Source organism: Rhinolophus ferrumequinum, chromosome 2 (genome assembly GCF_004115265.2).
Source record: "Rhinolophus ferrumequinum isolate MPI-CBG mRhiFer1 chromosome 2, mRhiFer1_v1.p, whole genome shotgun sequence".
Taxonomy (NCBI): Eukaryota; Metazoa; Chordata; class Mammalia; order Chiroptera; family Rhinolophidae; genus Rhinolophus; species Rhinolophus ferrumequinum.
The window spans coordinates 93,539,940-93,557,215 of record NC_046285.1 but is presented as its reverse complement, the minus strand read 5'-3'; the positions used below and the strand labels follow the sequence as shown (position 1 = coordinate 93,557,215).

Genomic DNA, 17,276 nt, shown 5'->3' with positions numbered 1-17,276 from the left:
CTGGTTTTGAGAAGCACCAGCTCTGGCCATGACTTACCCTGCCTGCCAGTCAGGTATCCCCCTCATTTAACTAGAGCTTGTATGTGCCAGTTCAAAACTCTTGAGGAAGAGAATGCTGTTTACAGTTTGCCGCCTTCTAGCTCTAATCAGCGCTATGGATGGAGCTGCGGAGCTCAAGTACTCGCTGATGAGTAATGAGTACTCCTTCAGAGGGCTGGGTGCTGGGGCACCCCAGGGAAGGGGTACGGGCTTGGCAGCCTTATGATAGCCTTAAAGCAAAGATAATGGATGTGGGGTGCCATAGGGAGGTGACAGGGAGCCAAATTATTGTTTCCTGCCCTTTAGGAAAGTGTATTTTCACTGGGAAGATGGTACAGATACATGAGGCACAGTGTGATAAATACCAGAAAGCATTCCTGAAGTAGCAGAGAGGGATTATCATCATATTATACTCGGAGTGCAGGAGGTTTGCCCACGCTGGGGCCCCTAAAGGGCTCGGGATGTGCAGTGTGGTGTAAGAGTCTTAGGTGAGAGTGTATTAGAAGCATAGTGTATGTATTTATTCAGTAACTGCTCTATGCAGCTGTCATCCAGGAAGATTAGTAGGAACAGAGGACAGTTTGCTTTTCAAGTAACTGACATAGGCCTGGATTTGCTTCTGCTTTAAGTTTTTATTAATATAGCTTATAGTTATCTAAAGTCTTATTTCAACAGTAAAGAAAATAGTTACTCATAATTGGGGTTTACAGAGGAAACATTTTAGAAAAGAGGGCCATATAAAAGAGGAGATTTGCTGTATGAGCAAATTATTAGCAGTGCTTCTTGTGTTAGCAGTAAATCTATTGCATGTATTGGAAAATACGCAAATGAAACAGCTGAAGGAACTCAGATCTTTTTATTTCCTATGTTATGATTTGAGATGCAGCAAAGAAAATATAACACATTGAACTGATGCTTGTCATTAATTATGGCGAAAAGTCAGGGACTTCACTAGCTACGAACACTTTTGCGTGTCTAGTTCATTTTTTACCCTTGCCAAAAACTCTGAGCTATGCTATCGTTTCCACATAAACTGTTTACTTGTCCCTGGTCATATACTGAATCTTCTGAAGGTGTGTAGTGCTTGGAAGTTTTGTCAGAACCCTTCATATGTTTTTTTTATTATGTTTTCTGAGTTGCAGGTTGCTTGTGCCATGTGGTCATCACTTTGACTAACTGAGACTTGCTGTGTTCAGAAGAAATTTTGTTACCTTACTTGCTGATGTTCGTTCCTCCCCCTTTTTCAATAAACCTGACTTTAGGACAGCAAAATTTTATTATCTTTGGCAGGTCCAAATGAATACGTCCTTGTTTCTGAATAAAAGTAGGTGAATTGGGTTGACGTTACTGCTGCCATTCAGTAGGTAAACTATGCATGGGATTTACAGTTCAAATTTTATAATCTCATCAATCTGCCTATTAACAATTGTCGTCAGTGTTCTGGAGAGAGAAGTTGAAACACAGGAAATAACATCTATATGCCCTAGATTTTTGTGTTGAGAACTTAAGTAAATTCTATATTTGGCTGATCCCCTCCGTGAAGCTCCAGTGATCTTTGGGGGAGAATCCCTGTAGCTAGAAAATTGGCCACAGAATAAATTACTGCTCTGTTGCCCCAAATATTACCATAGGGAACTGAAGATGGTGTGTAGTTGAACCAGTGACCCTTTTTTTTTAATTTCTCAATTTGTACCTTGCAAACAGATTTTTGGTTTTGAGTTGAAAAGAAGACAGTGTGACTTGACTGCCTGCCACAGGATTTATAGAAGTCGTAAAGCCCCTGGGAAAATTCTCAGCAGGGTGTTATTTCTGTGTAGTGGCAGCTGGAACCCCTTTTGAAGAATGCAGTAGCTCACACTTTACTTCACGTCAAGCAGTGTCCCTCGGGGCAAACTCGCTAGTGTCACAGAGTTGATGACTCATGAGTGTTGTACTTTTGCGATATAATAAACAAAGAAAGGTGGTGGGAGAATTCTATTCCTATGCAAAGGACCACTTCACCTTTCATCCTATAGAAAAAAAGCCATGAAGATATTAAATTAAATAGTGGCATTTTCAAGTTGAGCATTATCTGTGACTGAAATGCATGCATAGTAGTGTTAAGATACTTTACAAAATAAAATAAAGAGAAGACAGCTGTTTCCATTGGAAGCTAAGTTACGGGCATTGTTTTTGAAGAATAACTTTCTTAAAACCCTTCTAAATCAGGATTCTGATTTAGATATCTTTTTTTCATGTTCCCATGGCATATACTTTCACCACTGAATTTATCCCAAGCTACATTGATCATCAGTGCCTTATTTTTATTTTTAATTATTTAAAAAAAATAGAATGTTTTTCACTGAAGTTTTAGGTTGACAGCTATAAAAATAAGGGGAGAGTACAAGAGATTGCCCATGTACACCTGCCCCGCCCCCCCCACACACACATTATCAGCACCCCTACCAGAGTGGTACGTTTGTTAAAATTGATGAACCTACATTGGCACATCACCACCCAAAGTTCACAGTTTACATTAGGGTCTACGCTTGGTGTTCTACATTCTATGAGTTTGGACACATGTATGCTGTAGTATCATGCAGAATAATTTCACTGCCCTAAAAAAATCATTTGTGCTCCTTATATTCATCCGTCCCCCCCTGCCACCCCAATCCCTGTCAACCACTGGTCTTTTTACTGTCTCGAAAGTTTGCCTTTTCCAGAATGTCATGTAGTTGGAATCATACAGTATGGAGCCTTTTTAGATTAGATTGGCTTCTTTCGCTTAGTAATAGTCATTTGCAGGGGAGAGGGAATTCCCCCTTCTGCCCTTCTTGAGTTCTTCTGACTGGGCAACTAATAAAATTGACCCCAGGTGGAATAACAGGAGAAAAATCCCACGTTTTATCACGTGTACAAGGGGAGAATTAAAAGGATAACTCTGTGTGAGAGAAGTGGAGCAGGCTGTTTATACATCCTTCACGGAAAGAAACAATAAATTAGTGGAGATTTGGCATGACAAGGAGCATAGGTTTGGGGAGTACATAGTTAGGAAGGAATTTAAGTAGAAAGTAGGCTTGGGGCAGTAAATTAATAAAACTCACAAGTATTTGTTTATATAAGCTTCTCAGCTCTGGATCCTCTCTGGAGACAAGGCTGTCTCTTCCTTAGTCTGCTCCTTAGCTCTCTTACGAGTATAGCAGGGAGGGACTTTTTACATGGAAATTAATTTTCTGCACTTAGGGAGCTAGAAGAGAGTCAGAGAACTTCTCCCACTCCTGCTTGATTCTCAAGCGATTTTAATTCAAAATAATTAATATGCCAGTGTGGGATATTTGGGGGCGGCCTGCTTTGGGCTCCAACATATTTAAGGTTCCTCCACATCTTTTCCTGGTTGGATAGGTCATTTCTTTTCCGCGCTAAATTGTCTGAATGTCCCACAGTTTTTATTTGTTCTCATTGCCTTTTTTTTCTCTACTGATTTATCTCAGGTCAGGGACTAGGGTGAGGTGAGTGAGGCACTCAGGAATCAAGATTAAATAATATTTTAATGCTGTTTTTAAAAAACGTAAACATTAGTGCAAAAAATTCACAGTGAACAACAACAATAAAAATCAACATTTTAAATAAAGACAGGATCACGGCAAGCTCTCTGAATGTCACTGACCATCAGCAGCAAACTTCCCCACACTTTGGACACCATCTTCTTGCTCTGAAACCTGGTTCTCTCCCAGAGCCACTGTTGCCTGTGTCCTTCTCAGGTACTAGGCGTCTTTTCTCTTAGTCCTCAGGGCATGGCGCCTAGAGAGGTCCTCCTTCCTCCACATTTTCACATCCAAACCATTCTCCTCCTGCTCCCTAAAACAACCCCCACACCAGCTGTGGCGTACACCCCCTCCAACTACATCACCCCTCTCCTGTACTTGTCATCTAGCCATCTTTGGTCCTCAGCAACACTCTTCCTTCTCTTTCATGGTGTTAGCTCCTGGCTTTGTGTCATCCAAACAGCTGCTCCTTTCATGATTTTTAAGTGATTTTTCTATCAACCTCCATGATCCTTCTACTATTCCAGTTTCTCAGGTCCGTGATTTTCATTCCTTCAGCCATCTTGCCTTCATCATTCTTCAGCAGCCGTTCCCTCTGGTGGTCGTATTACACTCTTTGTAACTCCTTCTCCAAAATCTTAATTTCAACTCTGTGACTCTCCAGGTCCTACTTTTCATCTCTTCACTTTCTTTGGTACCTTTTTGCCAAAATTGTGTAGCTCACACCAAGACTCATATGACAGCCTTTTTGCTGTGTTTCACTCCCTTCATGTTCTCGCTTCCTTCCTCTTTAGATTTCATGACCCATCGTTACAACCATTCCCTTGCTTACACCCTCAAGCCTCATGCTTCTCTCTCTTCATTGTGCTTCTCTGGCAAACCAGAACCCCTGGTGAAATGCATGATTTATGCAAGAGAACTCTCATTTTAGATATTTTTATGATTATATTTTCTTTCAAATCTCTACTGGTTATTAATAAATAGAAATAATTGGATATTTCACAAATACATCTTAGTTGATCCAAATTTCATGTGTCATTCCAAGTGCTCAGCAAACACCATGATTGACTGAGAACAGTAATCAAAGCAAAGGGTTGTGGTTAGTTCTCAAGGGAAGAGATTCATGAATACATTTTTTATCTACATGACAGCTCTGATAACCGTTTGATAAATTATTCTTATGTAAATTACTTTGAATAAAGCAAAGGATTTTTATCTAGAAATCTGCTTGTTATGTGTCATATCCTATGTGTACAATACTTTCCTAATTACTAAGATAGGAGTGGGTGGAATTTCTGTAAAGGTAATGTCCCCAGGTATATCTACCACAACATCTATTTAGGACATTTCAGATTATCATCCTCACACCAGTCTACTCAGCATTGAAAATTGCCTCATGCTTCGAACAGGTCCCTCTCCCCCTATTTCTCTTTTATCGCCCCTCGAAAAATAATGTTTTAAGCCGGCATGGGCGCAATAAAATAAAGTCACATTGCTTCATGTTTTGAGTGGAATAATGAAGTGCTTGTCACTTGCGTCTTTTTCTTTACCCTGAATTTCTTAAGCTCTATCAGCCTCAGAGCAGGCTTGAGTGTTGGGGATACCTTCACATAACAGCGTTGGTGGTTATCAAGTGCTTGCTCATGCCAGCCTAGTCGCGGACTCAGGTAACAATGTACCCTTTTTGTGTGCTCCCCCAGGTCTATCCTGAACTGCAGATCACCAATGTGGTAGAAGCCAATCAACCAGTGACCATCCAGAACTGGTGCAAGAGGGGCCGTAAGCAGTGCAAGACCCACGGCCACATCGTGATTCCCTACCGCTGCTTAGGTGAGCCGGCCAGCCGCGGAGCTGGGGTCGATGGCCCTGCTATTAATATTTGGGGATGAGAAAGAAGGAGGCTCTGATTAGCTCAAATGTACAGACTCTTCGTTCAGCATATTGCCTCTCTGTGTAGCAACTTTGGACTGTTCAGGTAGCCTGTGTTCCGATAGTACAGGAGACGGGTTTCTGAATTTCCTGGCACAGAATGAATTTACCGTGTGTTTTCCAAAATTACAAGTTCTTGGACCGATCCCAGGACGGCTGAATGAAAGCGCCTGGTGGTGGAGCACAGGAATCTTAATTTTACCAATCCCATAGGTGATTCTCCTGTACACTGACTATCTAGACATGTAGAATTAAGGCCTTGTGTCTTTCTTCACATAGACAAGAACAGTATTTTCTTCATGGAAGACAGAAACAAATGTGAAGCTCCAGCAGTTTGCTAATTCCTGAATCTCTTCCCTACAACTGACTGTTCTTCCTGTTTGGCCATAGCTAGGGAACTTTTTTTTTTGCTCATATCAAAATAGGGGAAACAGTTTGATCTCCAAGGTTTAAATAGGTGTTTCTCTCACCGACCACAAATTTTACTTTAACTTTTTATTTTAAAAATCGAGTTGTTTTTTGAGATATTATGCTTTTTCCCTGTAGAAACACTGTCATACTCTGTGTTTAATCTCTCTTGGTTATTAGTCTCTTACTTGTTGATATTTTTATGTAAGCAGACACTGTAGAAATCACCAGTTGCTGATCTGATAGCTGGCATCTAGATGTTTGCTACGAATTTACTCATTAGTAGGATGGTAAATAAGGACATATATATGGAGGATGAGGACAAATATTGATGTACATTCCGATGGTTGCTTGGAACGACTACAAGGGATCGTTTAAAGAGTCCCAACAGCACACTTAGAAAGTAAGGAGAACTACGGAAGATTCTGGGGCGCTGTATAATACTCGGTCAAACATGAACGTCATAAGAATGTACCAGTTACTTATGAGTTACTTATGCTTGCGTGTAATTGGAGACAATAGAAAACACTGGGCATCAGAATGAACATTTCATCTGGTGGATTGAATACTCACAATGTAATTAAATTGATGAAAGGAGTTGGAAAAGCTAATTCTTAAATATTTGATAATTCAAGTTTCCTTGTTCCTAAATAATTTACAAGGCCTCCCAACCTTTTCGGTCTGACCAGTCAAGAAGTAATTTAATAATATGAAAATAAGTAATGTTTAAATACAAGATACAGAACTCTTACTTCAAGAAAACATAGAGGTCGGTTGTCTCTAGGAATTATATATTTCGAACTAACTGGATTTTACACCAAGAGACCATATAATTCAGCACAAGTTAGGAAGTAGATCACGAAGCAGTTACTTGAGTGGGGCAAGCCTTGTTAATGATTTGTTTCTGTTGGTTCTCACTTATCCAGTCTATGACATGTTTCACAGACATTCTCTATAGACTGTAAGCTCACTGGGAAGAGACACGAGGTCTTTGGCGGAGCATTATTGCTTACGACCCCTGATGTGACACTCATGACGAGTTTTGTTTCAGACGTGAACGCATATCATTTCGCTCAAAACATTCTGCTTCATAATTTTATTCAGAATCATTAGACTTGACTAAAAGAAGGAATCCACGTGAAGATTATAATTCACTACCTAGAGCCACTTAGTTGTGGCAAATATCCTTTGACCCCATTTTTTTGATTGTGTCCCCTCTACCAGCCCCTCTCCCTGCCCTGGCCCCAGACACCTCCCCAACTCTGAAAAACTCTACTCCTGGGGCAAGAGTTCCTCGAAGCTCAAGGGAAGAAGACACTGAAAAGGAACAAGAAATGTGTAAAATGTCTTCAGATCTAAATATGAAATCAGAAATTTTTATGATAATGCTATGATTAACTGTCAAAATATTTATTTTGTTCATGATAAACTGTGTTATGCAGCATGGAGGGAAACTTCATCCTAAGTAGTCTCACTTCACAGGGACAAATATTGAGAGTCAGCGAGATTGAAACTCTTCCTGTAACTCACACGGCTTATTAGTGGTAGAATCGCGACCAGCATCCAAGATCTTTCAATTCTTAACCGAGTGTTCCTTATAGTAGTAACACAAAGTTATATTAGAGCAAATATCCACCTGATTTACAAAATGAAACCACAGAGGAAAGGCTGTGAGTTAGAGGCAATAAATGGCACTTTTTGAAAAACTCAACAACAGATGTTGTGTTTATAAAGAAGACAACCGTGACTCTGGAATGGGATAAATCTCCATGCAGTAATGTTTTCCACGTTACGGTTGTAATAGGCAACAAACAGTCTGATATGTTACTTGCTGCTTGAACTAAGAATTACTGTTCAGCATTAGCATAAGTACCCTCTAAACTCTCTGGCTGTACCCAAACGTATCCTTTAGACAAAAGAGATTATTTAACTGAAGTTAATTCTCTGAAAGGCACTACCTAGAACACAGAATTGTCTTAAACATGAAGCATATCAACACTCACAAGAGAGCTTGAGGAGAGAAAAATGCTTGTTATGTGTAGCATGCAACTTTCCTGACCTTTCTGTCAGAAGTAGGATCCAGTGTTTCTCTGGGTTATTTTTCTCTAATCCATGCATTTGCCCTGGGCATACTTGCTGTACAATATCTTGCATTCCTTGTCTAGATGGAGAAAGTGTATTATGTTGCTATTGCCATTTTCTTCCCATGGAGTGGATGATTTCCCTTGAGAGTGAGTTGGCTTTCTCATTTCACCCTTTGCTTTTGATTGTGCCTCTGGACCCAGCCTATAAGATCTGTCTTAATCATACGAACATTTCATTAATTATACCATGTGGGATTCAAGCATATCATTGTCATTACTCAAGGATAATATTTTCTTTGCAACGCTTTGAACCCCTTTCCATTTGAATGAATACTCTTTATGGTGTAATAGATCCAGTATTGAAATGGACACCCTTCTGCGCTTATCTCTGTCCGGTATAGGCAAGGTGCATTGCGTAAGATAAATTACTGTTGATTTATGGGGGCAAAGTCGGGTTAATCAATAGGTTAATCCAAAAGAATTAGAAGTTAAAGAATTACTAATTACTGTCTTAAATGTCATTTGATTTTATTTTTGTCAAGACTTTCCAAACATATAAGTAATAATGACCACGAAACTATTCAGATATGGTCAGATGAGAAATTGAAGGTATTCTGTTCATCTTAATTTTTTTTTTAAAAAAAGATTTTATTGGGGGAAGGGGAACAGGACTTTATTGGGGAACAGTGTGTACTTCCAGGCCTTTTTTCCAAGTCAAGTTGTTGTCCTTTCAGTCTTAGTTGTGGAGGGCACAGCTCAGCTCCAGGTCCAGTTGCCGTTTTCTAGTTGCAGGGGCACAGCCCACCATCCCTTGTGGGACTCGAGGAGTTGAACCAGCAACCTTGTGGTTGAGAGCCCACTGGCCCATGTGGGAATCGAACCGGCAGCCTTTGGAGTTAGGAGCACGGAGCTCCAACCACCTGAGCCACTGGGCCGGCCCCAGTTCATCTTAATTTTGAATTATATTGTTTTACTGAAATTTTAGGAACAAGGGTACCTTGGTTTTTCGTGGTTTCTTTTGTGTGAATTAGCTACACTATCTTTTAATCTTCCTTACTGTGAAAAGGGTGTATTTGGATATTCTTACAGATATTGTACCAGAGTAGTTTTTTGGATTGATGCTAAACAGCAATTCTCTTGAGACACTCATACAGCAGAACAGTATTCAAGAATGTTACATAAGACTTCACCGAATTTTAAGAATGGGGGTGGGGATGGGAGAACATTTTTGTTGTAGCCTTTCAGGATCCTGTAAATGCCCCGATGTGCCAGCACAGTAATTCAGTGTAAGAGTGAATGGGTATCTGTGGCTCCTCCGGTCTTCGTTGATCTCTGCACACTATAGATCCAACCATTTATGAACTCCTGGGAGACACATGTGCCGGGGTTGCACATACAAACCATGGGAATGATGCTTGATGAGCCTGGCTTCTGCACACCTGAGGGGTACAACTTCTTGAATGTTCTGTGTTTTTAAAGTTGTCTGTGTCGTGCTCTCATAAGGAATGACCAGAAATCCTGGACATTTCTTTATCAGGGACAACTAATCACCAGATGCCTTTTTATGAGGTCTTCCACATGGGATTTTGAATATTCCAAATTGGTCATACCTCAAAAACTAGTATATAGAATCTGATTTACAAAAAAAAAAATAGGCATGGAAAAGAGATCTTCCCAGTGTTTATCTCCAAACAGTAGGATTACAGGTGATTTTTTTATTTAAACATTTTTCTATTAATTTCTATAACAAACAAGTAGCTTTTGCCATCAGAAAAAGATGGAGTATGCGTATGTAACTAGTATGTAAAATTTCGTATCAGTCATCAGATTGTGATAGTTGAAAAAAAAGTCAAGCGGCTTGAAAGACACACAAAATGGTCATTGTTTTTATCTATTGGTAGTTGTGTGTTACGAGCTTTATACAGTAAGAATAACTTTTTATGGGAAAATATGTAAAAATATTTATTTTGAAAAACACTGTGCTGCTAAATTAAAAGAAAATGTCACCAGTCTTATTTTCAACCAAATTTAAACAGCATTAATCATTACTAATTTTTCAGAAAAATCCTGAATTTTGCTTAATTATTTTTTTTCAAAATTTGTTTCAGAGTGGATTGTTGAATGGGAAGAAATTGCATTGATCTTGCAGATTCCTTCTGGGTGGGGAAGGACTTAGAAAGTGAAGCCCCCTTCCATTTGGTTAAGCAGGAAAACCTATAGAAATTATTTCCTTCTACGTGGATAATCCATCAAAACCAATGAATAAACCTCCTTCTCCCAGCTCCCATTGGCTTTAATTAATTGGCTCTAGCTTGATTTGCTTTCTAAAGTTGAAAAGATTTTTTTTCATAAATCAGATTTTGAAAAGAAAACTTCAGTGGTTTTTGTTGGCTCCAATTTAGTTTCATTTTCTTATTTTAATTATTGTACCTGCTATTATGTCTTCTTTCTGGGACTTTTAACAACTTACGTGTTGTCTGGGATAAGAGTCATCATGGCATGAATGATTTACTTAGTTAACTGTTTAATTTTGACTTTTTTTTTTTTAACTGGAGATAGATTCAAGAGTCATTAAGTAACATGAGTCATTAAAAAGAAAAACAGCACTTTTTGAAAATTTGCCGTTATGCCATATGGGTGTTCCCTGTTGTTAGTGTTTTATTAAAACACAAAATTCATCTGCAGGTCCCAGATGATAGGCATAAAAAAGAAATCTCAATTTATTTGATATTACAGTGTTCCAGTGCTCCTCAGTAATACACTGAAAAGTGACTAGTGAGGTTAATGGACATCTCATTTGTAGTACATGCTAAGAATTGCCATGGCGTACTTAAAATAAATCTCTCTGATTACAAAAGTAACACATGCTCATTGCAGGATGTTAAGAAAATGTAACCATAACCAAGAAATAACCCAAATCATTTGGCTTCCTTTCAGTCTCTCTTTTTTTTTTACACATATTTTTTGTTTTTATTATTTTAACATTGTATAATTCTTATTTCCTATTTTTGTGACCTCCTTTTTTTCACCTAACATTTTTATAATACTTTATTCATGAAATTAAATATACTTGGAAAACACAATTTTAAACTAACATTACACCAGGCACTATCCCTTATTTTTGGTTATTTGGACAGTTTCCTTTATTTTGTTGTGATCGTGGTTATTGTGGGGGCTACAAATAATACTTTTCCTCCCACCTTCTAAGTTCTTCTAGCTGGGCTAATAATCAAATTACCAGAGACAGATGAACAGAAGAAAGTCAAATTTTAATACACGGGGAACTCACATAACCATGAAAATTAAAATTCCAAAGATAATGAGGTTAAACTGGGCATATACGCATGTGTCATTTTGGACGAAAGAGAAAAGGTGGGTAGGTTTCAAAACAGAGAATGGGCGATTCACGGTAGTTGAGGAAGAGTGGACCATATGTGGCAGGTAAATTTTTGCTAGGCAACTCAGACACAGTGAGACAAGAGGTAATCTAGTAAATAGGCCCCTGTTTGATGCTCTCCCATCCACCCTTCTCAGTTCAAATTAGGTTTCTAAGGTGAGCATCCTGATTTCCTTCCTGTGTAGGTCTTTCTGAGTTTCTTAGGCAGGAAAGGGGGTAGGGTTGGATGTTCTTTCTGAGTCTTTTATTAATAACTGGCTTAAAAATCAGTATCCCAAAAGGCAATACTTTTGGTCCCCTTCATTATAAATGATGCTACGATAAACATCATGGTAGATGTTTCTTTTTTGCATTCATTTCTTTTTTTGTAATCATTCATTAGCTGCAAATCTTCTAGTTGCTTTAATAAAATAAATGTGCTATTTATTTACATATGAAAATATGGAGGAAATTTTCAGTGCTGACTTATGATCCTGAGTTTAAAGATACATCTATATTTAGCTATGTTTTTCTTCTTTACTGATAGAGCAAAAAACAAAAAAATAAAAAAATAAAAATACCATAATTGCTATTATTTGTTAGTAATGAAGGGACTAGTTAAAATAACTTTTTTTTTTTCCTAAATTTTCATCTTGGGGAAATACTGTATTGACTGTTCATAGAGAAATAAATGCTACAAAATAACTGATAATTTATTCATCGTGTAAGTATTTATTGACTACCTCTGTGTGTGGCTGTAGAGATAGGTGAAATAAGCTCCCTCCTCTTTCAGAGTCTAGTATAGGAGTGGGTAAGGAAGAATTCTAGCTGAGGAATTCTAGCTAAAGAAGACTTAGCAGGAAGTAGCATTTGAGCCAAGATTTCAAGGACTAGGGCAAGAATGGAGACTGTCTAAATTTTAGGTATTTAGACAAAGGGTGAGCAAAGTTATACCTGAAGGTATATGGTATGTATGGAACATGGTTCATTGTTTTCAGGAAGAAAAGGTCATTGGTCATAATAGGTAGTAGTATTTAAAAAGCCTTGTTGTTTTTTTTGATGATAGATACTATTATGTAATTTTTAATTTAAATTTATGTCTAAATTTATATTTTATTTTCAGGTTAATATTGAATATATACTGTGTTTCCCCGAAAATAAGACCTAGCCGGACCATCAGCTCTAATGCGTCTTTTGGAGCAAAAATTAATATTAGACCCAGTCTTATTTTACTATTAAGACCCGGTCTTATATAATATAAGACCATGTCTTATATTAATTTTTGCTCCAAAAGACGTATTAGAGCTGATGGTCTGGCTAGGTCTTATTTTCGGGGAAATGGGGTACCTCTTTTATGTATACCCATGGTACTTAACTTTTGCTATTTGGCAAGTAATGTTAGAATTTTTCAGGGTAGGTCTTTTTTTATGCTAATAATTCAATCATAAAAAACAGGTGAGTAGAAACTCAGGAATTACCTGCTGCTCTGGTTGTTCAGTTTTGCCATTTTTATATGAAATACCATCATTGTTTGCGTTGGACTACTGATTGTATATGTACAGTGGCTCTATCCAAGAGAAACAAATATGAAAATCAAAAAAGATTGAGATTATTGTAGGCTATTCATACAAGTGAGTTATGACCTCCATATTTACTGTTATCTGAACTCATGAAAAGCATATTCTGAATTTAAAGTCATGTGTAACTTAGATTTCATGTCACATGGTTACATTGTCATCTACTTTATTAACGAAAGTCAGAAATGCCTTTAAGTTTAGTAACACATCAGCTGAATATGATGAATACACGTTATTTTCACTTTTGGAAATCATTAGCTTGCTGTTTTAACATAAATTTAATATGAAGAACCGTAGCATGTGCAGCTAACCTCAAGCTGTGTCTTTTGTCCTGGATTTTTCTCTCTTTTCCTGATATAACTGATTTTAAGTGAGTATGGTGGGGGGACTCAAGAAAGTAATTGACTTGCATCAAAGTTACCGTTTTACTCTGGCAACTGCTGAGCACCTATTTCGGGTGATGTGTCACTGGCCATTATTACTTCCTATCTCCAGCAGAGAAACAGATTTTCCCTTTTGTCTTTAGAATTAAATTCTCATCTTTCCAAAACGAGTAACACACTTGAGATCCTGTCTTGATTTTGTTTACCTTTCTAGTTAGGAAATAATTTTCCAATGAGCTATAGTCGATAATTCGGTTTGTATATAAGGAATGTTGTGTTTTATGCAACATGAATAATTATAACCAGATGAAGAATATAAAATATAAGGGAAAAACTTGGAGTGGGACAGGCAACTGTTATTATGGTTCTTGGGACAGACGAGTGGCTTAAACCCCACATGAAAAAATGGAATTCATGGAATTAACTTAGGCTTTTGCCATGAAACCCTTGTTATTATATTTTAATGAGTGAACTACATTTAAAAATTATTGTAAATAACATGTAAAATATGTTAACATATTTTAATGCCATCACAAAATATAGGAAATTTTTGATATGTGTCTTTCTTTGGAAAAAAACTAAGAAATAATTTTTTGTGGACTTAAAATTTTTCACTTTTAATATTGTGATTTAGATACAGCATATCCTTATAATACCTCCAAGTAATACTTATTAAAGTATAAATACTTACTATGAAGGAAAGAGTTAATTATATTAAGAATACTGAAGAGGAGTTAGGGAAAATAATTTTTTTTCAAAAAAAGTAATTTAATGTTTGTACTTAATAAAAGAATTGACTAAAATGCACTAAGGAAAAAAGTATGCACAAAAAAAACATCATGAATGTAAGAAGTGTCATAAAGCTGGCACTGAATTTAAAGCGTGACTTATGTTGTATTTCAATTCAGTATCAAAGGATGTTATGAAATGTTCACATTTTAGTACTTGACACAGAAGGGTCTCAATATTGGTTTTACTGTAGAGTCTAGAGATAAATTCTGTTCCCCTTCTTTTATCACAGCAGTCACTGAGAGGCTTCATTAAACTTTCCCTCTCTTCCAGTTCCCTTGATAAGTTTCAGTTCTTGCTGGTGATATGTCCCAGGAGTCTGGATTTTTTTGTTTTGTTTTGTTTTTTTGTTGTTTTGTTTTTCCTGTCAGTTGAGTCTCAAGCTTTAGCTTTGAAACCCGATAGTGAAGGGACATCTCAAAGCAACAGCTGTACAGCAGTCTGGAGAGCAGCCAGTCCAGATTAGAGGAGAATGGTGAGGGTCCCAGGAGGACCATTTCCAGGAAGAAAATGGCACTGATACATTATTACCTGATGGTCCTGCCTGTACTTAGAGTGGTTGTAGAGTTCTGTTGCAGAATTTGGGAAAGATGCAGTATTGATGGATGCATAAGAAGTGAAGCAAATTTTAAAATGAGGCAAGTGTTAACTTTAGGAAAAGAAAAACCAAAAGTTTAAAAAAAAAGTCACAAGACAAAAAGAAAGAAAACGTCATTGCCCAGGTATGAGCAATATTGGCCTAGTCGTGATGCAAATACCATAGATATAATAAAATTATACTGGGCCAATGGTGTGAAGGGGGCAGGGACAAATGTGAAATTTTACTTTTCTTACTAGGAAGACCCAAAGTGGAAAAATCAAGGAATAGCTGTTTAAGCTCTTTAAGTTTAGGAATATGGTGCTATATAGCAGAAAAGACAGCTAAATGAGTTGGCAATGAATGGTTTTTATTACCTCTTCTTGCTGCAGAGAAATTTATCAGGTAGGTATATAAGTTGAATTTAAGGCTTCTAAGCACTTTTTTTAATCTAGAAAATTTCTTTCAAAATTAAATTTGCAAGTCCAGTTGCTGTTGAAGGGGTATCCTTATTGATTGGATAAAGCTAAACTGTGATTTAATAGAGCTGAGCTTTCTGTGTATTATAGATCGACTTTACGCGATACTTGCTTTTCCTTCGGGATAATTTATGACTGTGCATATACAAAACTACCTTTATACCTATTTTACAGAATTGAGCACAGAGTTTCACTATCGATGTTGTAGAGGTTTGTAGTTGTGATTCTTGTTCCTCTGGGAACATTGCTACTAATTTAGTGAGAGGTGTTTGTTCAGGGACCCAAACTCAACATGGTTAAAACTAGGCTCCTCTTCTCCAGAATTTCCTCTCCAACCATAAATCTGTTTAAATTTCCAACCCTAATTAATCATCCACTTTATCACCAGATAGTAAGTAAAATGTGAGATTGATGTAAAAATAGGAGTTAGGAAGATGGTAGTGTGAGCTGGAGCATATGGTAGAAGCTTCTTAAAAGAGGCATGATATGTATCCTAAGACATATACAGAGAAATTGAAAAGATACGAATTAGAAAATATGTATGGGGATGAGCCGGGGACAGTAGTTTATGTTTTTACATAATGTTGAAAAATTAGAATAGAACTAAGGTGGTTGATTGTGTAAATTGGGAGTAGTATTAGAATCATATTTTTCTTTGGAAGGAACTTAAATTCGCTTATTTCTTTTATGTGGTGTCCAGAAAAATATCTGAATGTTCAGTATGGTTTTATTTTTCTTGAACATGTTACGAATATGCTAAAATCAAATTTAAGACATACACACCCACCTTGTTAGTCCTTGTTACAGGGTATATTCTGTGTATGAGGATAAATCCTTTCATTGTGTCATTTCTTTTAATAGATGGTACAGTTGGATTAGAGAAAAAACTGCTTATACTCTGGAGGAACAGTTCCATAAACTGTAGTAACCTGGCAATATAGCTCCTCATCATCTTTGAATTTTAATAGCAAACCCTAAGAGGGTTAATAGGTTGGCAGGAAGTTGTATGTACAATTAGTGGATCTGGGGGCCTGATGAGGGGAGAGAATAATTGGAGAGTTGTATTGGGATTAAACAGTGCTGAACACCAAGAATGCTTTCCTGCAGTGCCTGTAAATTTGGAATTTTTCTTTTCTTTTTTTTCTTTTTTTTTTGCCTGCAAGGTAAGATCTATGAAAATTGGGACTTTTGTTTCATTCACTGAAAATATCCCCAGAGCTTTGAGGGTGTCATGGCACATAGTAGTTACTTAATAAGTGCATATCGAATGAATGAATTGAGGCCTTAGCTGAATATTGTAAAAAGCAAGGAAAATTAAAAGAAGGAATAGCCTAAATACTAGGAAGACAAAGGTTCTAAAGCAGCAGTTTCACGTCCCTAAAAGAATCTCTAAGATTGCCATAAATCTTATTTACATATGCCAATATTGATCAAGAGAAGAAGGGCAGATTTCGTTTAACAACCAAGAAGTAACAGGAATCTCAGATTAGGAAGAAACCCAAGGTTTTTTGGATCTGGATAAAAGAACATTAAACTCTTTTCTCTAGGAAATAGGCTCTACCCTACCCTACGTGTGTGCCTAGTTTAAAGCCAGTATATACCAGAGGCATCTGTATTTAGAGGTAAAACATACCGTTTGATTAGTTTATGATAGTTTCATTATCCGCAGCTTTTAATTCTAATGATAAAGAATTGTTTTAACAGAAACCCACTTCTAAATATTATTTATAGTGGTAATGGAGTTTAGAAACGTATTTCAGATTCTTATGTTGTACATTAAGAGTTAGGGTAATATTTATGTATGCTAACCATTAATTCCTATCGTATTTAAATGCCTTCATTAAACGATGAAATGAATGTGGTGTTTAGTAGCTGCTTGAAAAAGAGTAGGTTTTACTCTTATGCTAGACGTTTAAATCTTTGCAGGGCATTAAATTTGGAGGCCATTCTATTGATTCATTGATTAGGCACATGTGTTTTCAAAAATGCTACCCAGTTGGAGTCCCCTCCCTCTTCTCCTTCAGTGTTAACTACTTTGCCAGAATATGGTATCAGGTTTTTCTTTATTTCTTCAAGGTTTGGCTGTCGCTGAAGACCCCTTCTTTATTGTA

General features: G+C 37.2%; 1 protein-coding gene across 6 annotated transcripts in view; it reads left to right on the top strand.

The window, feature by feature from the left end:
- Window positions 1-17,276, top strand: part of APP (amyloid beta precursor protein) — a 245,044-nt gene that overhangs the window by 67,842 nt on the left and 159,926 nt on the right. For all 6 annotated transcript variants that reach the window (XM_033127085.1, XM_033127076.1, XM_033127069.1 and 3 more), the window contains exon 3: window positions 5,264-5,393. In XM_033127085.1, coding sequence (XP_032982976.1) covers window positions 5,264-5,393 — 130 coding nt within the window. The remainder of the gene's footprint in view (window positions 1-5,263; window positions 5,394-17,276) is intronic.